The sequence below is a fragment of the Sus scrofa genome, chromosome 8 (genome assembly GCF_054392235.1).
Source record: "Sus scrofa isolate SSC_HxYL_T2T_F1_AM1 chromosome 8, Sscrofa_HxYL_maternal_Yorkshire_Landrace_v2.0, whole genome shotgun sequence".
NCBI lineage: Eukaryota > Metazoa > Chordata > Mammalia > Artiodactyla > Suidae > Sus > Sus scrofa.
Genome location: NC_139390.1, coordinates 119,631,225 through 119,649,801, shown reverse-complemented (window position 1 = coordinate 119,649,801; position 18,577 = coordinate 119,631,225). Strand labels below are relative to the sequence as shown.

At 37.3% G+C, this 18,577-nt stretch overlaps 1 protein-coding gene across 50 annotated transcripts in view; it reads right to left on the bottom strand.

The window, feature by feature from the left end:
* COL25A1 (collagen type XXV alpha 1 chain) overlaps window positions 1–18,577 on the bottom strand; it is a 456,561-nt gene that overhangs the window by 154,008 nt on the left and 283,976 nt on the right. For all 50 annotated transcript variants that reach the window (XR_014813225.1, XR_014813215.1, XR_014813219.1 and 47 more), the window contains 2 exons: window positions 11,829–11,855; window positions 11,658–11,684 (listed from right to left, as the gene is read on the bottom strand). Coding sequence is in view for 1 of the 50 variants with exons in the window: in XM_084973259.1 (XP_084829385.1) it covers window positions 11,658–11,684; window positions 11,829–11,855 (54 nt within the window). In the remaining 49 variants the exon portion in view is untranslated. The remainder of the gene's footprint in view (window positions 1–11,657; window positions 11,685–11,828; window positions 11,856–18,577) is intronic.

Genomic DNA, 18,577 nt, shown 5'->3' with positions numbered 1-18,577 from the left:
GGATATCTCACATGATGATGGCCTTCTCTAAGTCACGATGGGGCCAGGACTTGGGTGTGATATTTCAAAGTTGGGCCACAATTTTAAAAGTCTAGATAAATAGATTAACTCAGCTTCTAAAAATAAGCCTGATGAAAGGCCCCAGGAATAAAGCTATTTTAAAAAAACAACTAAATGTGTTCTTAATTAAAAAACTTAGTGGTGTCTCCTGTAGCCTTTCTTTCAAACCTGCCAATAAACCTGGAATATTCAGCCTGACATGTTCTTTGGAAGACACAGTGAATGAGGCGGGAATTACCACCTGTTGTCCCCTTGTACTTGCTGGGGTTATAGTTAGTTCCTGCTATTGTACATCGCATCACCCAGGCTTCAAGTCAGAACAGCAGTGACACTCTGCCATGCTGATTTCTCTCTCCTCTGCTTAATCGCCACCAGTTCCCTATCTTAATTCTTTTTTTTTTTTTTTTTTTTTTTTTTTGTATTTTTGCCTTTTTCTAGGGCTGATCCTATGGCATATGGAGGTTCCCAGGCTGGGGGTCTAATTGAAGCTACAGCTGCCAGCCTATGACACAGCCACAGCAACTCAGGATCGTAGCTACGTCTGCGACCATAGCTCACAGCAACGCCGGATTCTTAACGCATTGAGCAAGGCCAGGGATGGACCCCGCAACCTCATGGTTCCTAGTTGGATTCGTTAACCACTGCACCATGATGGGAACTCCTCCCTATCTTAATTCTTAATTCTAAGGAATTCCTTCAAGCCTGGAGTGAACTATTGCTCCTGTCCTGGAATGCTCCTAGTTCCTCCGTAGTTTGAATGCTACCAAAGGAGGGTTGGGTACCACCTTCTCCATCACTTTGGCTTCTTTGGCAAGAGATTCATGCTAAACTTATAAGCTAGTAAAGCATAATCAGAATGCCCAGAAGTTTCCTTGGTATGTGGAATATAAAAACAATAATGTTGCATTTTTATTATTATTAATATTATTATTATTAGTGTAAGTCATTCAAAGGTTTGCTTGTGCTAATAAAATAACAGTGGTCAGTGACGGTTCTTCTGAATATTAACATTTTTCAAACAAAAAAAAATTTTTTTTTGGCCTTTTTAGGGTCACAACTGTGGCATATGGAAGTTCCCAGGCTAGAGGTCAAATCAGAGCTGTAGCTGCTGGCCTATGCAACAGCCACAGCAACGCAGGATCCAGGCTGCGTCTGCAACCTACACCACAGCTCATGGAAATGCCGGATCCTTAACCCACTGAGCAAGGCCAGGGATCGAACCTGTGTCCTCATGGATACTAGTCAGATTTCTTTCCACTGAGTCACAATGGGAAGTTCCCTTTTTTCAAACAAAATTTACCTGACTTCTAAGGAATAAAAACCAAAGTTTCCTGACCACCTCCAAAGTCACTTTAGAATTGTATGTGAAGTAGGACCTTGCAACTGACATCTTTTCCTACAAAGCTAGCCCTGTTTGCCACTTGTGATTTACAGGCTGTGTCTGCTACAAGAAGCTGTTGGACACATTAGTGCAGGTATGCTTATGAAAGGATGCTGCTGTCTGGCACTAAATGACTTTCCAGAGGCCCATCTCATTCAGACCTACAGGAACTGTTTTCTCTGAACATGATCTGTCAATGCATAAGTCATTATTCCACCCATTCTGAAGGGATGAATCAAAAATATAGTCTTCTAGTCCCTTCTGCAAATACAGATGCACCATTAAAAATCTACTATTTCATACTTCCTCAATTTCTATGTGGTTGCAACTACAGTTCTGCATTTGGGAATGTTAGAAAAAGGATGGTGGTAATTGAGTTGGATTTTGTTGGTGTACATTGTTTATAAGCTGTTATATTTCCTGTCTGCAATATGGCCATTATTTATAAATCTTACCAACTATAGAATGTTGTGGTTTTTTGGTCCACTTCAAACAGATTTTAATATATTTACCTAAAGGCTTACTTTTTCTTTCTTTTCTTTTTTTGTTTTTTTGTTTTTTTTTGGTCTTTTTGTCACTTCTAGGGCTGCTCCCACGGCATATGGAGGTTCCCAGGCCAGGGGTCCAATAGGAGCTGCAGCCGCCAGCCCACACCATAGCCTGTGGGACCCAAGCCACGTCTGTAGCACACACCACAGCTCATGGCAATGCCGGATCCCCAATCCACTGAGCAAGGCCAGGGACCGAACCTGCAACCCCATGATTCCCAGTCAGATTTGTTAACCACTGAGCCATGACGGGAACTCCCTATTTTTTCTTTCATATTGAAAATCAACAATACCAAATCTGTCTTTCCCTCCACATTTTATTACATGCTTCAGCTGTGGCCATTAATGCAAATCATAGCTCCATATTACATGGATCAATAAGCCTAACACTTTTATGTTTGAATTCATGTGAAAACTATCTTCCTTAAATACATGACAAAGAGAATAAAATCGTTTAGAGAAAAAAGTAAAAATTTATAGTTTTGAGCTTGAGAGATCATTGTTCTATCAAAGAACATTTTATTAGGAAATATTTCACAGGAAGCAGAACTTGCAAAAATTCAAACAAAAGAAATATAAATGGAATAATATTATATATATATTTCACCTAAAATCTTTTTCCCACTCATTTTCAAGAAAAGTATGAAGTGGTGCACCTTAGTCTAAAAAGACTAAAGTACACGTCCAGATTGATAAATCATGAATAAAAGTAAAATACGTAAGAAGAACACTGCAGTTGATATGAGCAATGAGCGTAAAAGTGTAGACAAATGAAATCTTTCCCTTACCTCATAAAATATAACGAATAGCTGTTTTAATATGAAGCTCACCTCACTGAAAAGACTAAAAGAGAATCCAATAGCTATTTAAACTGGCTGGCATCATTCTCCAGAATTCCTTGTCAGAGGAGATGCTGAGGATTGTAATTTGGTTTTATTTTAATACATCTATGGTCATTAATAGAATTTTCAGTTAAGGGCTAAAATCTCAGGCTTTTAACTAGTGTGTGAGTGCGTGTGTGTGTGTAAATATGAGTTTTGTGAAATGTTCACTTTAATGTCCAAATATTTTGCATGAAAGCTTATCCCACTGAATTACTATATGTATAGATTTCCTTATATAATAATTTACATTAGACAAAATGTAAGATTTAAAGTGATGTAAAATAGGTAGAGTGACATCCTCAACGTTTTGTAACCTCTCTTTCTTTACCTAATGGGCTCAGCTATGCAACCAATAACTGATATATAATTTATACCACTGAATTCCAAGGGAAATGTTGTCTACACATCAGCAATTGTTTGCAAAAATAATTGATTTCTTAAATTAGCCCACATTAGGACAAATTTACAAATGCTCCTGGGCTCTCAGTTGTTCAAAGTATGAAAGAACACGCAAAAGAGAACTCTGATTATAAAATATAACAAGAACATTTGCAAATTTTAATGAGCTTGCTGTTTCCATGCCAACTTCTGCTGAATCTGGAAATCATTAAAATAATTTTCTCACAATTTATTTCTTTCCATTGGGTTATATCCATTCCCTTTTCACAGGCAATACATTCAGTACCAAATGAGTAGTGTATTCATCAGCGCTAAAGAGAAAGGTAAGGGTTAAGTAAATAAGAACATCAAATTAATATCCAGGACTAAATGCTTTAGCAGAGCCAAAGAATCTGTTTAATCATTCAAGTCAACAAAGGTTAAGATAATAAAATAAACTTCTAAATGCTTTCCTTTTCTGGAACTTAATCTGTCTTGCCGAAGATGTTTTTAAGATGCTATCAGTTTTGCATAGTCCCAGCTGCTATGAAAATTTACTTGAATACACTGGGAAGAGAAAAGAGCTTTATGAAAATAGTTAAGCAGAGCTCCTGGGTGGCTTATTGAAACTGTGAGAGCTCAGGAATCATTTCAAACCAGCTGTTGGCTGATGATATTGAGACCAAATAACCACTAAATCTTTTACTTATCAGGCCTCGGTGTTATTTGGCAAGGTGATGGTAGCCAACTGATTAGAAGATTAATTTATAGTCAAAAGATAACTTGATGATGTTTGTTCCTTTTACTGCCTAAGTTTGATTAACAAATTTACTGCAATTTCAGAACAATGTAATACCTTAATTTAAAAAGACAGTATTAAGCATTAAAATAGCTGTGCTTATTTTCAAGGCTAAGTTAGAGAAAGGAAACCTATGCCATTAATATCAAAGCCAGCCATTAATATCAAATATCATGTGATTCATGATGTGAGCAGAGGCCCTTATGAACTGGGGAACAAGTCTCTTTAATAATGAAGAGAGTGAGTTCCCATTGTGGTGCAGGGGAAGTGAATCCAACTAGTAACCATGAGGTTTCCGGCTGGATTCCTGGCCTTGCTCAGTGGGTTAAGGATCCAGCATTGCTGTGAACTATGGTGTAGGTCACAGACAAGGCCCAGATACTGCCTTGCTGTGGCTGTGGCTTAGGCAGCAGCTGTGGCTCTGATTTGACCTCTAGCCTGGGAACCTCTATATGCCTCAAGTGTGGCCCTAAAGCAAAAAAAAAAAAAAAAAAAAAAAAAAAAAAGGAAAAAAAGAAAAAAATGAAGAGAGATTAGGAGAAGCAGTGGGTGCAGACGACAATGGGGAAATCCTGCAAAGTCTTGAGTCTTTTATACTTGACATTCAGCTTTGGTTACAGATCAAGAAATATAACTCAATCTTTTGCAAGGAGAAGCTCAGGATAAAAGCAGAATCAACAAAATGCCTTGTAGAACATATAATCACACCATTAAAAGTCTTTTGTCTTTTTTTTTTTTTTTTTGGTCTTTTATCTTTTTAGAGCTGCACCCACGGCATATGGAGTTTCCCAGGCTAGGGGTCAAATTGGAGCTATTGCTGCTGGCCTACGCCACAGCCAAAGCAACGCCAGATCTGAGCCGCGTCTGAGACCTACACCACAGCTCATGGCAATGCTAGATCCTTAAACCACTGAGCGAGGCCAGGGGTCCAACCTGCAACCTAATGCTTCCTAGTCGGATTTAATTCCTCTGCGCCATGACAGGAACTCCTAATCACACCATTATGAACTGCAGAAAACAGACTTCATTCATTTGGTGATTGTGAAGAAAAAAATCACTAACAGCAAAATACTGGGATCTCGATTTTCAAATTGGCGCCCTTGAGTTGAGAAGTGAAATTGTATCATAACACGCTAACTGGGTATTCTGATGTGCCCTGGGTAGGGGTCAGCCCTGCCCTGCCTCCTCATACTCCATGCAGAGAAGTTCTAGGATGTTACTAAATGGAGTTCGTCCTTTCCTTTGCCTTTAGGAAGGCTGAGATTGCATGCATTGTAGATGGTGACTATCATGATTGCAAAGGAAAAAGATGCACCTATTTTCGTTTGTGCTCCTCAACTTTTTCAGGCTGATTCACAGAGACGTGAGGTCTTAAAGTTGAAAAGGGTCCTAGCAGCCCATCTGGAGGCAGCCTGGCATTGTGGAAAGTGGGCAGAACTTGACATTTGTGTTTGAGTTCCAGCATTGTCTTTTGGCAGATGTGTATGAAAGAACTAGAGCAAGACACGTGACATGTGTGAGCTCAATCTTCATCAGAAAAAAAAAAGTCATATTAAAATTAGTGCTTCTAATTCACTTCTGAATTACTTCTGAAGACAAATGAGGGAATACACAAAAAATGTAATTTGCGAGTACTGACGTTCAAATCTGGGCTCTGTGTTCTTGGGCAAAATACTTAAACTTTCTAAATCTTCATTTTCTCATCTATTAAATGGAAATGATAAAGACCTATTTCATAGAGTTGTTAAAATAATACATGTCTTTATGGAGTGGTTGGTATATTTCAGAACTCAATAAAAATTATTTATCATTATTACTGATGTTATAAATTGAGCCATGGATATTTCTGTAACCCCTATTGATGACTATACCAACTACCTTACTGATGGAGAAGTGGCGTGATCCACTCGGAGAAGCACAAAGCAGAGGCTATGTTTGAAGCCCGTTTCTACCACTTACAAATTATGTGAACTGGGCAAGTTACTTTACCCCAGATTCTTCATCTGAAACTTGAGGGGAATAATCAGTTATGATCTGTTGACGGCTTATTATTATAGGTTTTTCATACATTATTTTATTTAATCCACCTCATAACCATAAAGACAGATAGTGGCAGAGTTAGAATTTGATCCCTGCCCAGCCTGACCCCAGCCCATGTGGATATAATCATCTCACTTGATTGCATTCACTTCTCCTATTTTTCTTCCCCGATAATCCACTTTGCTGAACCCTAGTAAGGCTTATAGAGGATGTGTGTAACTTACCTATAAAGGTGTTCTGGAAATTGTAAGATGCTAAGTTATTAGCAATTATAATTATTTTATGAGGTATTATTTCTCAAGTCCAACTTTCCTTCAGTCTAAGAATCCCCCTTCAACTCCCTTATGGAGGATCCCCAATCTCTGCTTGGAACACAGAGTAAAGTCTTAGCCTCAAAATTCTGTAATACAAACCTATGAGGATGAAATGAAGAAAACTGAGCCTGGACATGGTAACTGACAGCACAGAAAAAGCACTCTCCTGACTGTGCAGCCTAAAGGCCTCCCTGCTGAATTGCAATGTTTGACTGCAAAAATGAATTGAAGGTTAATGGCAAATCTGTAATGACATCTCCCCAAGAATCAAGGAGGGAAGGGCAGTTCTAATGTCAGGATGCATTCATCTGTGGAAATCTAACCCTTTTTATCTTGTAAAAGAAAGCCAAATGGTATCCACGGTTGTTATATTATACTTAAAATTGTAGGCTTGAAATTGGTTCAATGTACACTGACAGAAAGCTCACGCCAAAGAAGTTAGCCGTTTCTCCTGCATTAAATCATATGCCATCAACAGCATTCAAAGAGAGTCAACTTTCTTACCACTCACTTTTAACTTCTTGAAATCTGACTTTGTCTCACTACTGAACAAAATGCATCCCCTTACTATCTTGAGACTCCAGAACACCACCTCCAAAAGTTTTTTGTTTTTTGTTTAATAGATCTCATCCCTGTGGCTTTATTATTAAGAACATTTTGTTGGCCATCCTCACTTTTTCCAAAAAAGTAATTCTGCCATATTTTTCAAACACTGCAGTGTCCTAGCTTTTCCTTTGAGTGCTCACTCTCTTTTCCAACTCTCCTTCTCATCCCACTTCCTCAATGTGGATATTTCTAAAGTGGTTCTATATTCACTCTTTCACCCCTCATCTTTCTATTTCCATGATTTCAGTTCTTACTCTTTGACAGTTCAGCTATGAAACTGTCATCTCCAGTTGTGCCACCTCAGAATTCTAGTCTCATATTTCCAACTATCTGCTACATTATTCCAATGAAATAGTTCATCGAGATCACAAAATCCATGTACCTAAAACTCAACTTACCATTTATCCTTCTGACTTGCTTCTGGCCCACTTTATCAAGGAATCAAGCCATAAACCTCATCTCTACCTTTATCTTCTTTTTCAACTTCAGCCCCTACATCCAATATGCTACAAGACTTGGATTGAATTTCACCTCCATATCTTTTAATTTTACTCCCTGAGTGCTTTTCTTTTTCTTTTTTAAATTTAACATGATCACCACTCTACCCATGGTCACAGATTTTGGATGTAAATCCAATATAGATCAAATTCATCTCTCACCTTCTGCTTCAAGACTTCACTTTTGTTGATTTCTCCTCTATTAGTGTCATCCTTGGTTTTCTCTCTCTGTCTGCCAGGTTTTCGCTTAGTACTTGTGGCAAACTCTCTTGGTGAGATAACCCAACTTTCCTTTTCAACCTCATTGACAACATAGAGCTTTCTCTAATATTCAGGTGACCCCCTTGGAATTTCTGCTCTGGCTCACTAATTTAGCCCTCTTCACTGCTGAGCTTCTCATTCTGACACTGAGCTTTCTGCTCAGTATGACTATACCTCCAAGTGATACCTGATGTTCCAGGCTAAGCCAGCCCATCCCCTCTTCTCACCTCTGTCACTAAGGACTGAACATTATCCTTATAGCTTAGACTTTTATGACCCTGTGCAGGTGACTGATCTAGTTTCCTGATCTACGTGGTCTCCCTGCTTTCAGGCTCTTCCAATTCCTTTCCATACTGGACACATTACCATATAGATTCTCATAAAGAATGTTTGGTAATAACACCAAGCAGTCTTGTGGTAACATACATCAAATAACATACTTAAAAATCCTCAATGGTTCCTTATTGCCTACCACACTAGACATTCAAAATATTCTATGGTGTAACTTCAATTAAAAAAAATTTGTCTTGGGTGTTTCCTAGTAGCCTAGTGGTTTCTCTGCTGCTTCCCAGGTTCAATCCCTGGACTGGGAACTGAGGTCTCATATCAAGCTACTGCATATTGTGGAAAAAAAAATTCAGTCTTATATAATACAACTTTTCTGTATTTAACCTATTTCCTTGGCAAATGAAATATTATTGTTTTTTTAAATGAATTCTGTCATTTCCTGCTTATATAACATTGTTCAAACTATTTCTTCTTCCTGGAATTTTTAATGTTTTGCTCTTCGTCTTATCTTTTAAAGATTACCCATTGATCAAGTCCTAGATCAAGTGTCACCTTTTCTACAGTTTTCAGTGATTATTTACAATGGAGGTATGTTCACTAATCCAGCATCTCTTTGTATGGTTGTTTAAGGCATGTGACATACAACATGGTTTTCTTATTCAGGCACCCATGAAAGTATCAGCTCCTTGAAGGCAGTAATAATGAAATAACATTTTATTCTAACATTCAACAAATATTCATTTAGTCCTTACTGTTCTAGGTGACGGAGGTGTGAATAGGACAGACAAAGTCCTTGCCCTCGTGGAGTTCTTGTTTTAAGAAGGGATATCTTATACAGCTAAGAGACAAAGAAATAAATAAACAAAATAAGACTATCTCAGATTTACATTGAGTAATTAGGGAAGTTCTCCCCAAGGAGGTATTTGAGATGAAATCTCAATAAGAAGAATCTGATCACAAGAAGACCACAAGAGAGCAAATGGAAAGTCATCAAGATGGGAGTGTGTTGTGATTAAAGAACATGTGGAGGGAATTCCCTTGTGGTGCAGAGGGTTAAGGATCAGGTGTTGTCACTGCAGTGGCTTGGGTTACTGCTGTGGTGTGGGTTTGATCTCACATGCTGCCACAGGTGAGCCCTCCCCTTCCCCCCATAAAAAAGGACAACAGGTCAGTGTGGTGGGTGGCAGGGAAGACTAGTGTGAGATGAGGTGACAGAGGAAGACAAGGGCGAGATTTTAAAGGTCCCTGGAGACCAAGCAAAGTGGTTTGGATTTTCATTCTGAAGTTTAAAAGAGGGAGTAACATAATCTAATTTACAGTATAAAATGATCTCGGGCTGCTATTTAGCAAATGGACTGTACAGGATAAGCCTGGAAGCAAGATTAATTGGAAGACAACTGCAGTTATGGAGTAATATTTTTTATGGAAAAAAATTAATTACTTGGAACAAATGGTAAAAAGTGGAATTCAAAACCTATGGTAGGATGAAAATGGACAGGGTACAAATACAAAGATCTGCATTTTAAAAAAGAGAACCCCTGTCAGCATCAGCCAGAATAGTGCATCCATAGAGGGGGTAGGTAAAGGAATTTTCATTAAAATTGAAGACTTTCCCAGTTCTAACTAACTTTTGATTTTTCAGAAAATACAAAATCTTCATTTTTCTATCTTGATATGTGAATTTCCTAATAAGTAGCTGACACTACTTATATTAAAATTCCAAGAGCAATGACGATGACCTGCTTTGTTTTTAAATTATGAATCTGAGAAAAGACAGGCAATTCAATAAGCTCTCATTCTCACATTCACATGTACTTCCCAGGACATTCACATTTTTATCCATAAAGATTCATCCTGCATTTTGAATTCAATCCAAATTCCTTCAATAAAAGGCAAAATCCAGGTGAAAATGAGATTGGTTTTTTGCCACTTTCCACCTGAAATGCTAAGTGGCCCCTGTATCGTGTGAAACTTGGCCCCAGTCAGTGTGAGAACTGAATGAAATCTGTATGAAAGGCAGTCAGGGTTCGTCAAAGCAGTTCATGAACTTTGGCCACACTTGCAAGGAACCTGGTCCAAGTCTTAGTTTGTAATGCAACATGAAACCAGGTGAATTTCACAGGGTTTCAGGTTTCATCCTGAAACTTTGGCCTAGGTTTATAATCAATCATCACTTTTTGGAACGATGAAAGCCAACACACCTTTTTGAAAATGAGAGCTGCATGCATACTGATGACAGCTAAGCTGTGAATCCCCCCTTCACTTCCTTTGCCAAAAGAAGATTTCTCAGAATGGAAACTGTTTTCCTCTTACCTGGAAAGGGCAAACTGAGTGATTTTGATAGCATGTAGAAATAAATGATACTCAATATATGAGGACATGCCACATAAAATAATCACCACATACAGAGAAAGTGGCTACATTCGAATCATTGAAGGTTATGAGAATTTTATTCCATTCACATCCATGACAGATACCATGATGTTTAATCTCCTTGACCATTCAGATGAGCTTTTAACTAGTCATCAGATAGAATAACTGCCATGAGAAATAGAATGCTCTGAGGCATAATCATTATTTCTATATGAGGAAATGGCTGAAGAATAGAAAGGAAAGTAAACCACAGCATAACTTTGATCTCGTTTAATAAACAGGAAGGATAAGACTACAAACTTTTCAAGTGTGCCTTAACTACATCTTTTGCAATAAAACCTCTACTGCAGTGCAAGAGAATTTCATAATTAACTCCACACAGTGTGTTTTACAAAAAACCTACACAGTGTCTGTTTTCAACCTGAAAGTTTTAAATGTGCTTTTCCACTGTAAAAAATGACTCTCTTCAACCAAATACTTGCTTTTGTGCATAGCGACATGAGAAAATTGAGAGGTATGTCTGCACAGAGCCACTACATCATTGGAACAGTATGTCTGAACATTTGGGTAATAAGGCACAGATGTGAAGCAGAGGACTTGGCACTACCAAGGTAACAACAAAGCATTCACCATTGTGTTATGATGGTTAAAAAGAGCCACATTTGAGAAGAATAAAAGAATGCCCCTCCGTTCTGGAATTTTAAGTTATATTACACCTCTTATCTGCTTAAAAATCTATAAAGAATTGCAAATAAATATTATTCAAACATAGACGAAGAATAAAAATACAAAATGCACTAATATTTTCATCTATAATACAACATATTTATGCAATAGCACATAAAGTTTAACTGCAGGAAAAGGCCAAATTCAATAGGAATCCACATAGCCTCTGTATTACAAAACAATGCATACAAATCTGAAGGACCCAATAGGTAATGGAAAGGTGGGTGTTGTTGACTTTTAGTAGTGATTCTGGCCCTTAATCAGTAGGGCTAATTATTATAGCATGTCCTACTTATAGGTATCAAGTTAAGATAATGCAACAAGATATACACATTAATCATAATTAAGGCTATTTCAATTATAAGTGGCATGGTATTTAACATTGTCAGCTATTACTAAACCACATGACCCAAAGGCAGATATGAAGCCAGGGCTACTTTAATTCAATGGGTTTGGAGCTGAAAATTAATTTTCTGCCCGATATTGAAAGAATATAACCTACCCGAGGTCCCTGATCGCCTTGTTCTCCCTGTAGAGCAGGAAAATGAGAAGACAGTTTCAGCATAAAGTCTGTAGATGAAGCTCATTAAAACAATCAAAATATAACGCTGTGTAAGTCATGCCAGTATGGATTTCCACTAACTTAATTTGTTTCTGCTACACCTTTTCTTACCTTATCACCTTTTGGACCAGGAGGGCCCTGAAACAGAGAGAGAAAAAAAATATTTTTAACAATTTTTAAAAAATATTGTAACTTGAATAGATCATCTAGGTTTAGTCAAAAATTCATGCAAAGAGTTGTACCTGTGAATGAAATTTATCAAGGAATTTTAGTTTCTAAACTATAATTGTAACATGGTTAGAATGAAAATGGTATTGTGTGTGTGCATGTATGTAAACAGAAAAGTATGTATCATAAACATATAAATATATAATATGTTGAACAAATTTTCACAAACCGAACACATTTAACTCAAGTAGAACCCAGCTAAAGAAACCCGGGAGCTCCTGCTTGATGTTTCCTTTTTTTTTTTTTTTTCATTTTTAAAAAACAATTATTGAAGTATAGTTGATTTACAAGGTTGTGATAATTTCTACTGTACAACAAAGAGATTCAGTTATACATGTACACACATCCATTCTCTCTCACATTCTTTTCCCACATAGATTATCACAGAACATTTTTTTTTTACAGAATAAAATACATATATTTAAACACAATTACATTCAGACAGATTATCATATCATGGATCTTAAGAAAAAGATTAAGTGTATCCCTCTGGAGAAGTGGAATGGAAAATATGCTGAGACAAATAGGAAATTTATTCTATTTATTTTACAAATAGGAAATTTATCCCATTTTGTATGGCTTTCGTCTTTACTATTTAGTATTATCTATTACATTTCAATTTTTCTTTAAAAATTAGCATTATGTTAAAATTGTATATATTATGCAACTAAAATTTATAAAGAAGAAAGCCTTATATACCATTAAATATTTTATATAGCATAATAAAAAATAACTGGTAAGAATAACAAAAATAATACACCCTCTGAAAATAAGTAAAATATAAAATGCATAAATTGGTTAAAAAACAGTGTAACTATATAAATACATCCTCACAATTTGTATCATCTCATTGATTCTTCAATATAGGCATTACACCATTCTAGGCGATGTGGTAAACAAGACATTATAGACCTTACATTGTACCATGGAGAGAAATGGTTATTAATAATACAATTGTAGAACTGTATTATTTAATTGTACAGTGGCATTATTTAATTATAGTTATCATAAATTCTTTGATGGAGAGGAAATCAGAATCAGATCTAAGAAGACTTCAACATTCCAAGAATGATGGCAAATGACCCCCTTCATGGTGGATTATGCACTTATTTATTATGAGACATATTTCTTCTCCAGAGATTCCTTGTTTGTGTGTCAATTGAAGATTTTGGGTTTGCAGTTAATCTGAAGTTTTGATATAAGAGTCTATATGTATATGAGATTGTTTTAAGTTGTTGTTCTCTTAATTGCAAGTTCATCTCCAGTGTCCTGCATTGTACCCACCTCTTATGAGTTCTGATTTTGATGGTATAATTGTGCATGGATGATTTCGTATCTTTACTGTATATATACCTTTACTGGTGAGCCTTGTCACTTGCGGAATTTTTGTTTCCTGTTGCTGTCTTTTCTTTTCTGCCTAGAGAAGTTCCTTTAGTATTTGTTGTAAGGCTGGCTTAGTACTGCTGAATTCTCTCAACTTTTGCTTATCTGTGAAGGTTTTGATTTCTCCTTCAAATCTGAATGAGAGCCTTGCTGGGTAGAGTAATCTTGGTTGGAGGTTTTTTTCCTTTCATCACGTTAAGTATATCATGCCACTCCCTTCCGGCCTACAGAGTTTCTGTTGAAAAATCTGCCGATAACCTTATTGGGGTTCCCTTGTATGTTACTTGTTTCTTTTCCCTAGCTGCTTTCAAGATTTTCTCTTTGTCTTTAATTGATGTTTCCTTTTTACTGCTCACCACCAACAGTAATCCCTGTGGTGACCTCTGACAGAATAGTTTACCTGCTTTTGTACTTTATATAAATGGAATCATCTGTTATGTGTTTAGCCTCTTTTGTTTAGAATGTGTGAAATTCATGCAAAATTTTGTGTGTACTTGTAGAACGTTTGTCCTTACTGCTTTATAATATGACACTGTGTAAATAAACCATTATTTACTTGTTTGTTTATCTTACTGTTGATGGCCATTTGTTTCCAGGAGTTTCTAGCTCTTGGTTATTACAAATAGTGCTGCTATAAACATCCCAGCATTATGTCTTTTGGCGAAAAATTGTACATGTTTCTGTTGGGTGTATATCTAAGAATGGAATTGTTACATTATAGAGAATATCTACCTTTGGATTATTAGTAAGAAATTGCCAAATAGTTGTTCAAAGTGGTTCTAACAATCACAGTCCCATCAGCAACATACAAGAATTTTTAGGTCCCCTATATAATCACCAATACCTGTTTTTTTCCAGAAGCTCTTGCTTGATGTTTCCTTGTTACCACTTACCACCAACAGTAATCTCTGTGGTGACCTCTGACAGAAGAGTTTATCTGCCTTTGTACTTTATATAAATGGAATCATCCATTATATGTTTAGCCTCTTTTGTTTAGTACATGTGAAATTCTTGCAAAATTTTGTGTGTACCTGTAGAACGTTTGTCCTTACTGCTATAAGGAGGTCTTTTTCATTTTAGATATTCTGGTGGGAAGTACAGTAGCTTCACATATTATTTTAATGTGTACTTCTCCAGTTATTAAAGTTGAACTTCCTTTAATAAGTGCATTGGCCATTTTACATCCGCTTTCTTAAGTATCTCTTCATATAATTTTCACTTGAGTTGTCCTGTTATTTCCTAGAGTTCTTTATATATTGTACATTGTATTGATAAAGAAGAGTTCTTTACATACTCTTAACATGAGTCTTTGTCACAAAAGAATTTATTTACTTGTTTATTTATTTAACTTTTCTTTTTTGACTGCACCCATGACATGTGGAAGTTCCTGGGCCAGGGATCGAACACGTGCCATAGCAGTGACCCAAGCTGTTATAGTGACAATGCTGGATCTTTAACCCATGATGCCATGAGGGAACTCCCCCAAAATATATTCTCCCATGCTGCATATTTTGTTTACCTTCTCTTAAAGTCTTAAAGGTGTTTATTTGTTTACCTTCTCTTAAAGGTTTGTTTTTTGTTTTTTGTTTTTTTAGGGCCGCACCTGTGGCATATGGAAGTTCCCAAGCTAGGGGCTGAACTGGAGCTGCAGCTGCTGGCCTACACCACAGCCACAGCAATGCCAGATCTGAACCACATCTGCGACCTACACCAGAGCCAAGGACTGAACCCACATCCTCATGGATTCTACTTGAATTTGTAATCCACTGAGCCACAACTGGAACTCCTAAAGGTGCTTTTGATGAACAGAAGTTCTTGAGCTCAATTTAACATTTTTTCTCTTTATAGTTATCTCTTTTAGTGTTCCACTTAAGTAATCTTTGACTCCTCCAAGGTCATAAAGAGGTTTTTCTATGTTTATTCTAAAAGCTAAAAGCTTTATTATTTTATATTTCATATTTAGATCTGAATTGATGGAGAATTGATTTTGTGTGTAATGTGATGCCAAAGTCAAGATACTTTTTTCCCCATGTGGCTATCAAGTTAACCCAATACCATTTAGTGAAATTGCCTCTTTCTCCATTGTAGTTCGTGCTACCTTTGCCATAAATCAGATGACCATATATACATGGGTCTTTTAGGGAATTTCTATTTTGTTGAACAGCTATCTATTCTTGAGCCACACTGAGATTTTTCTTTACCTTTGAACAAAAATACTGGCTGGAAACACAAATTCTGGAAGCATCAGTACTCATTCTCCCACCTTCCCACCCCTTCTTAATGATGAAGTCATGTCTCAAGAGTCCACCTACTTGAGGAAGTGGAGCATTTCAGTCACCTTCAATCCTTCAGCTTCACCTTTAGTAGGGTTGGGAGACAAGGACAAGTTGGGACAGGAGTAAAGCCAAGGTCCTAGCAAAGTACCCCTTCTGAGGTCTCAGTGGAGACTGCTTTGCACATTATATGGGAATGTAGGAATGTCCCACCTACCAAAATATCTGCTGCTAAATGCAAGTTACAGAGGATCTGTACCAAATTCCCATTCTTAGTTGTGGCACTTCTGCTAACAGGTATGAGGTTATCAAGATATTAATAATAGCAAGAACACAATGTCTAATATTTTGTACATTTTACCATTGACAAAGAACTTTCACTTGTTACTGCATTTAACCTTCTCCCAATCTAATGAGGAAAGTATTATGATATTCCTCTTACAGATGCCAGAAGTAAAACTCAAAGCTTATCAAAGTTAGGCTTCTTGTAAGTGAGTTAGCCAGGATGTCAAGCTGGTCTGTGGGACTTTAAATGTAGTGGATTGGGATGTTTATGTTGGGACTCAGCTCTAGAACTGGATTCTCAGAAAGGCTGATGGCCTTGTATCTGGTGCCTGCTTTCAACAGGTGCCCTCTCAAATGCCTCTCACTTGCCATTTTCATAATGTCATGGACAGTGGCCTCAAGATCTCAAGTTCAAAGTGCAGTAAAGAGAACTGTGGAGAATCTGGGAGAAGGTAAGGAGGCTAAGATAATGGAATTAACTAGACAAGCCCTTTTCTTTCTTACCCCACAAATAATTTTGTCGTTAAAAAGGGACACTAAACTTCAATGTTCATTGCAGCAATATTTCCAATGGCCAAAATATGGAAGCAACCTAAATGTCCACCAATAAAGGAATGGATAAAGAAGATGTGTGTGTGTATACAATGGAATATTACTCAGCCACTAAAAATATTACTCAGCCATTTGCAGTGCATGGATGGACCTAGAGATTATCATACTAAGTGAAGCTAGACAGGGAAAGACAAGCACCATACGATATCACTTATACGTGGAATCTAGAAAAAGGATACGAATGAGCTTATTTGCAGAACAGAAACAGACTCATAGACTTCACCTTATGGTTACCAAAGGGGACAGGTTGTGGGCAGGCGGGGAGGGATGGACTGGAGGTTTGGGATTGGCCTATGTACACTGAGGTACACAGAATGACTGACCAATGGGGACCTGTTGTATAGCACAGAGAACTCTACCCAGTATTCTGTGATAATCTATGTGGGAAAAAAATCTGAAAGAGAATGGATATGTGCACATGTATGATTGAGTCACTTGGTTGTACAGCAGAAATTATCACAACATTGTAAATCAACTGTTTCAATAAAACTTCAAAAAACGAAAAAGGGAAAGCTAAGAATATTATTTTATTAGCATTTTTATTAATGTTTTTAGCAAATCAAGTAGAGGAAACTCAAAGAGAAGAATGAGAGGATATCTGCCATCAAGTTTAGGAAATATAATGAAGATTCTGGTCTTGACTTAATTAAGTAGCCTGTTACTTAACTCTAATTAGATTTTTATATGCATTTGGCGAATGCCTGTAAAGAGTTTGACAACGTTTTAAGTGCTTGTGGAGAATATGGTGGGACACGCTGATTAGAAACGCTAAACTGTGTTCTGGAAAAGCTAAATAGCCTAGTGCCAAAGTCAAACACTTCCCATAAACTAGTGTTAAGAAAATGACCCCTAGAAAATGTAGCTACCGTAGGGTCACTTACAACTCCTGTGGACTCAGCCCCAGTCTCTCCCGCGATCCGACCAAAAGTTTTCCTATTTAAAGCTTTGTTTGCTTTTGCTTGTGAGATTTCAGAGGCCAAGCCTTTCACTGTACAGTCCTTCTAAGGCACTTTGTTAGGTGATAGGGCATGTTTGAGGTCAAAGCTTTTATGAAGCTATCTTACAGGAGGGAACAGAGATAACTCTTTCCCCAAAGTCCAGCTACAGATGCCAAAGCCATATGTGTCCACTAGAGCTCTTTTCAGCTTGCCATAAGCAAGGATGCTTAATTCATGAACACATGAAAATTTGCATTCATAAGTGAGCAATAAATACTGCTGCTTCAAAAGGGGGTGTTTCTGAGCAGACAGAATGGCGTCCTGGCACCTGCCAGCTCAAGACAGAACCGAAGCAGAGGTCAACCTCCATCCACAGCTGTGGCGGCTGCTTTGGACACTCCAGACCCCACTTGTGCTCCCTGGATTAACGGCAGGTGTTTTCTTCTGCTCTGACTGAAATCCCACTCTTCCTTCTAAACTGGACCCCTTTCACTGCCAATATGGGTTGAATGTGTAGAAAAACATGAACTACCTTAGTAAACACAGATAGGATTTCAAAATTCAGGAACCATGATTCTTTTTTCAAGTCGAAATATTACAAATGAAAGAAAGGTTTCTTTTTTTTTCCTTCCTTCCTTCTTTCCATTCTTCCTTTCTCCCTCCCTTCCTTCCTTTCTCCTTCCCTTCCTTCCTTTCTCCCTTTTCTTTCTTTCTTCCTTCCTTTCTCCCTTTTCTTTCTTTCTTTCTTTCTTCCTTCCTTTCTCCCTTTTCTTTCTTTCTTTCTTTCTTTCTTTCTTTCTTTCTTTCTTTCTTTCTTTCTTTCTTTCTTTCTTTCTTTCTTTCTTTCTTTCTTTCTTTCCTTCCGTCCTTCCTTCCTTCCTTCCTTCTTTCTTTTCCTTCCTCCTTTCTTCTTGCTTCACTTTCTTTTTTCTAAATTAATTCCTTACTTCCTTCCTTCCCACTCCACCTGTGGCACCTGGAAATTCAAGGTCCAGGGATTGAACCCATGCCACAGTAGCAACCTGAGCCACTGCAGGAGCAACACTAGATTCTCAACCCACAAGAGGACTCTGAAAGAAAGGTTTCTTTGATTATTAACTTTTAAAGTTAAAGCTGGGTCATGATTTATTTTTTGTCTTCA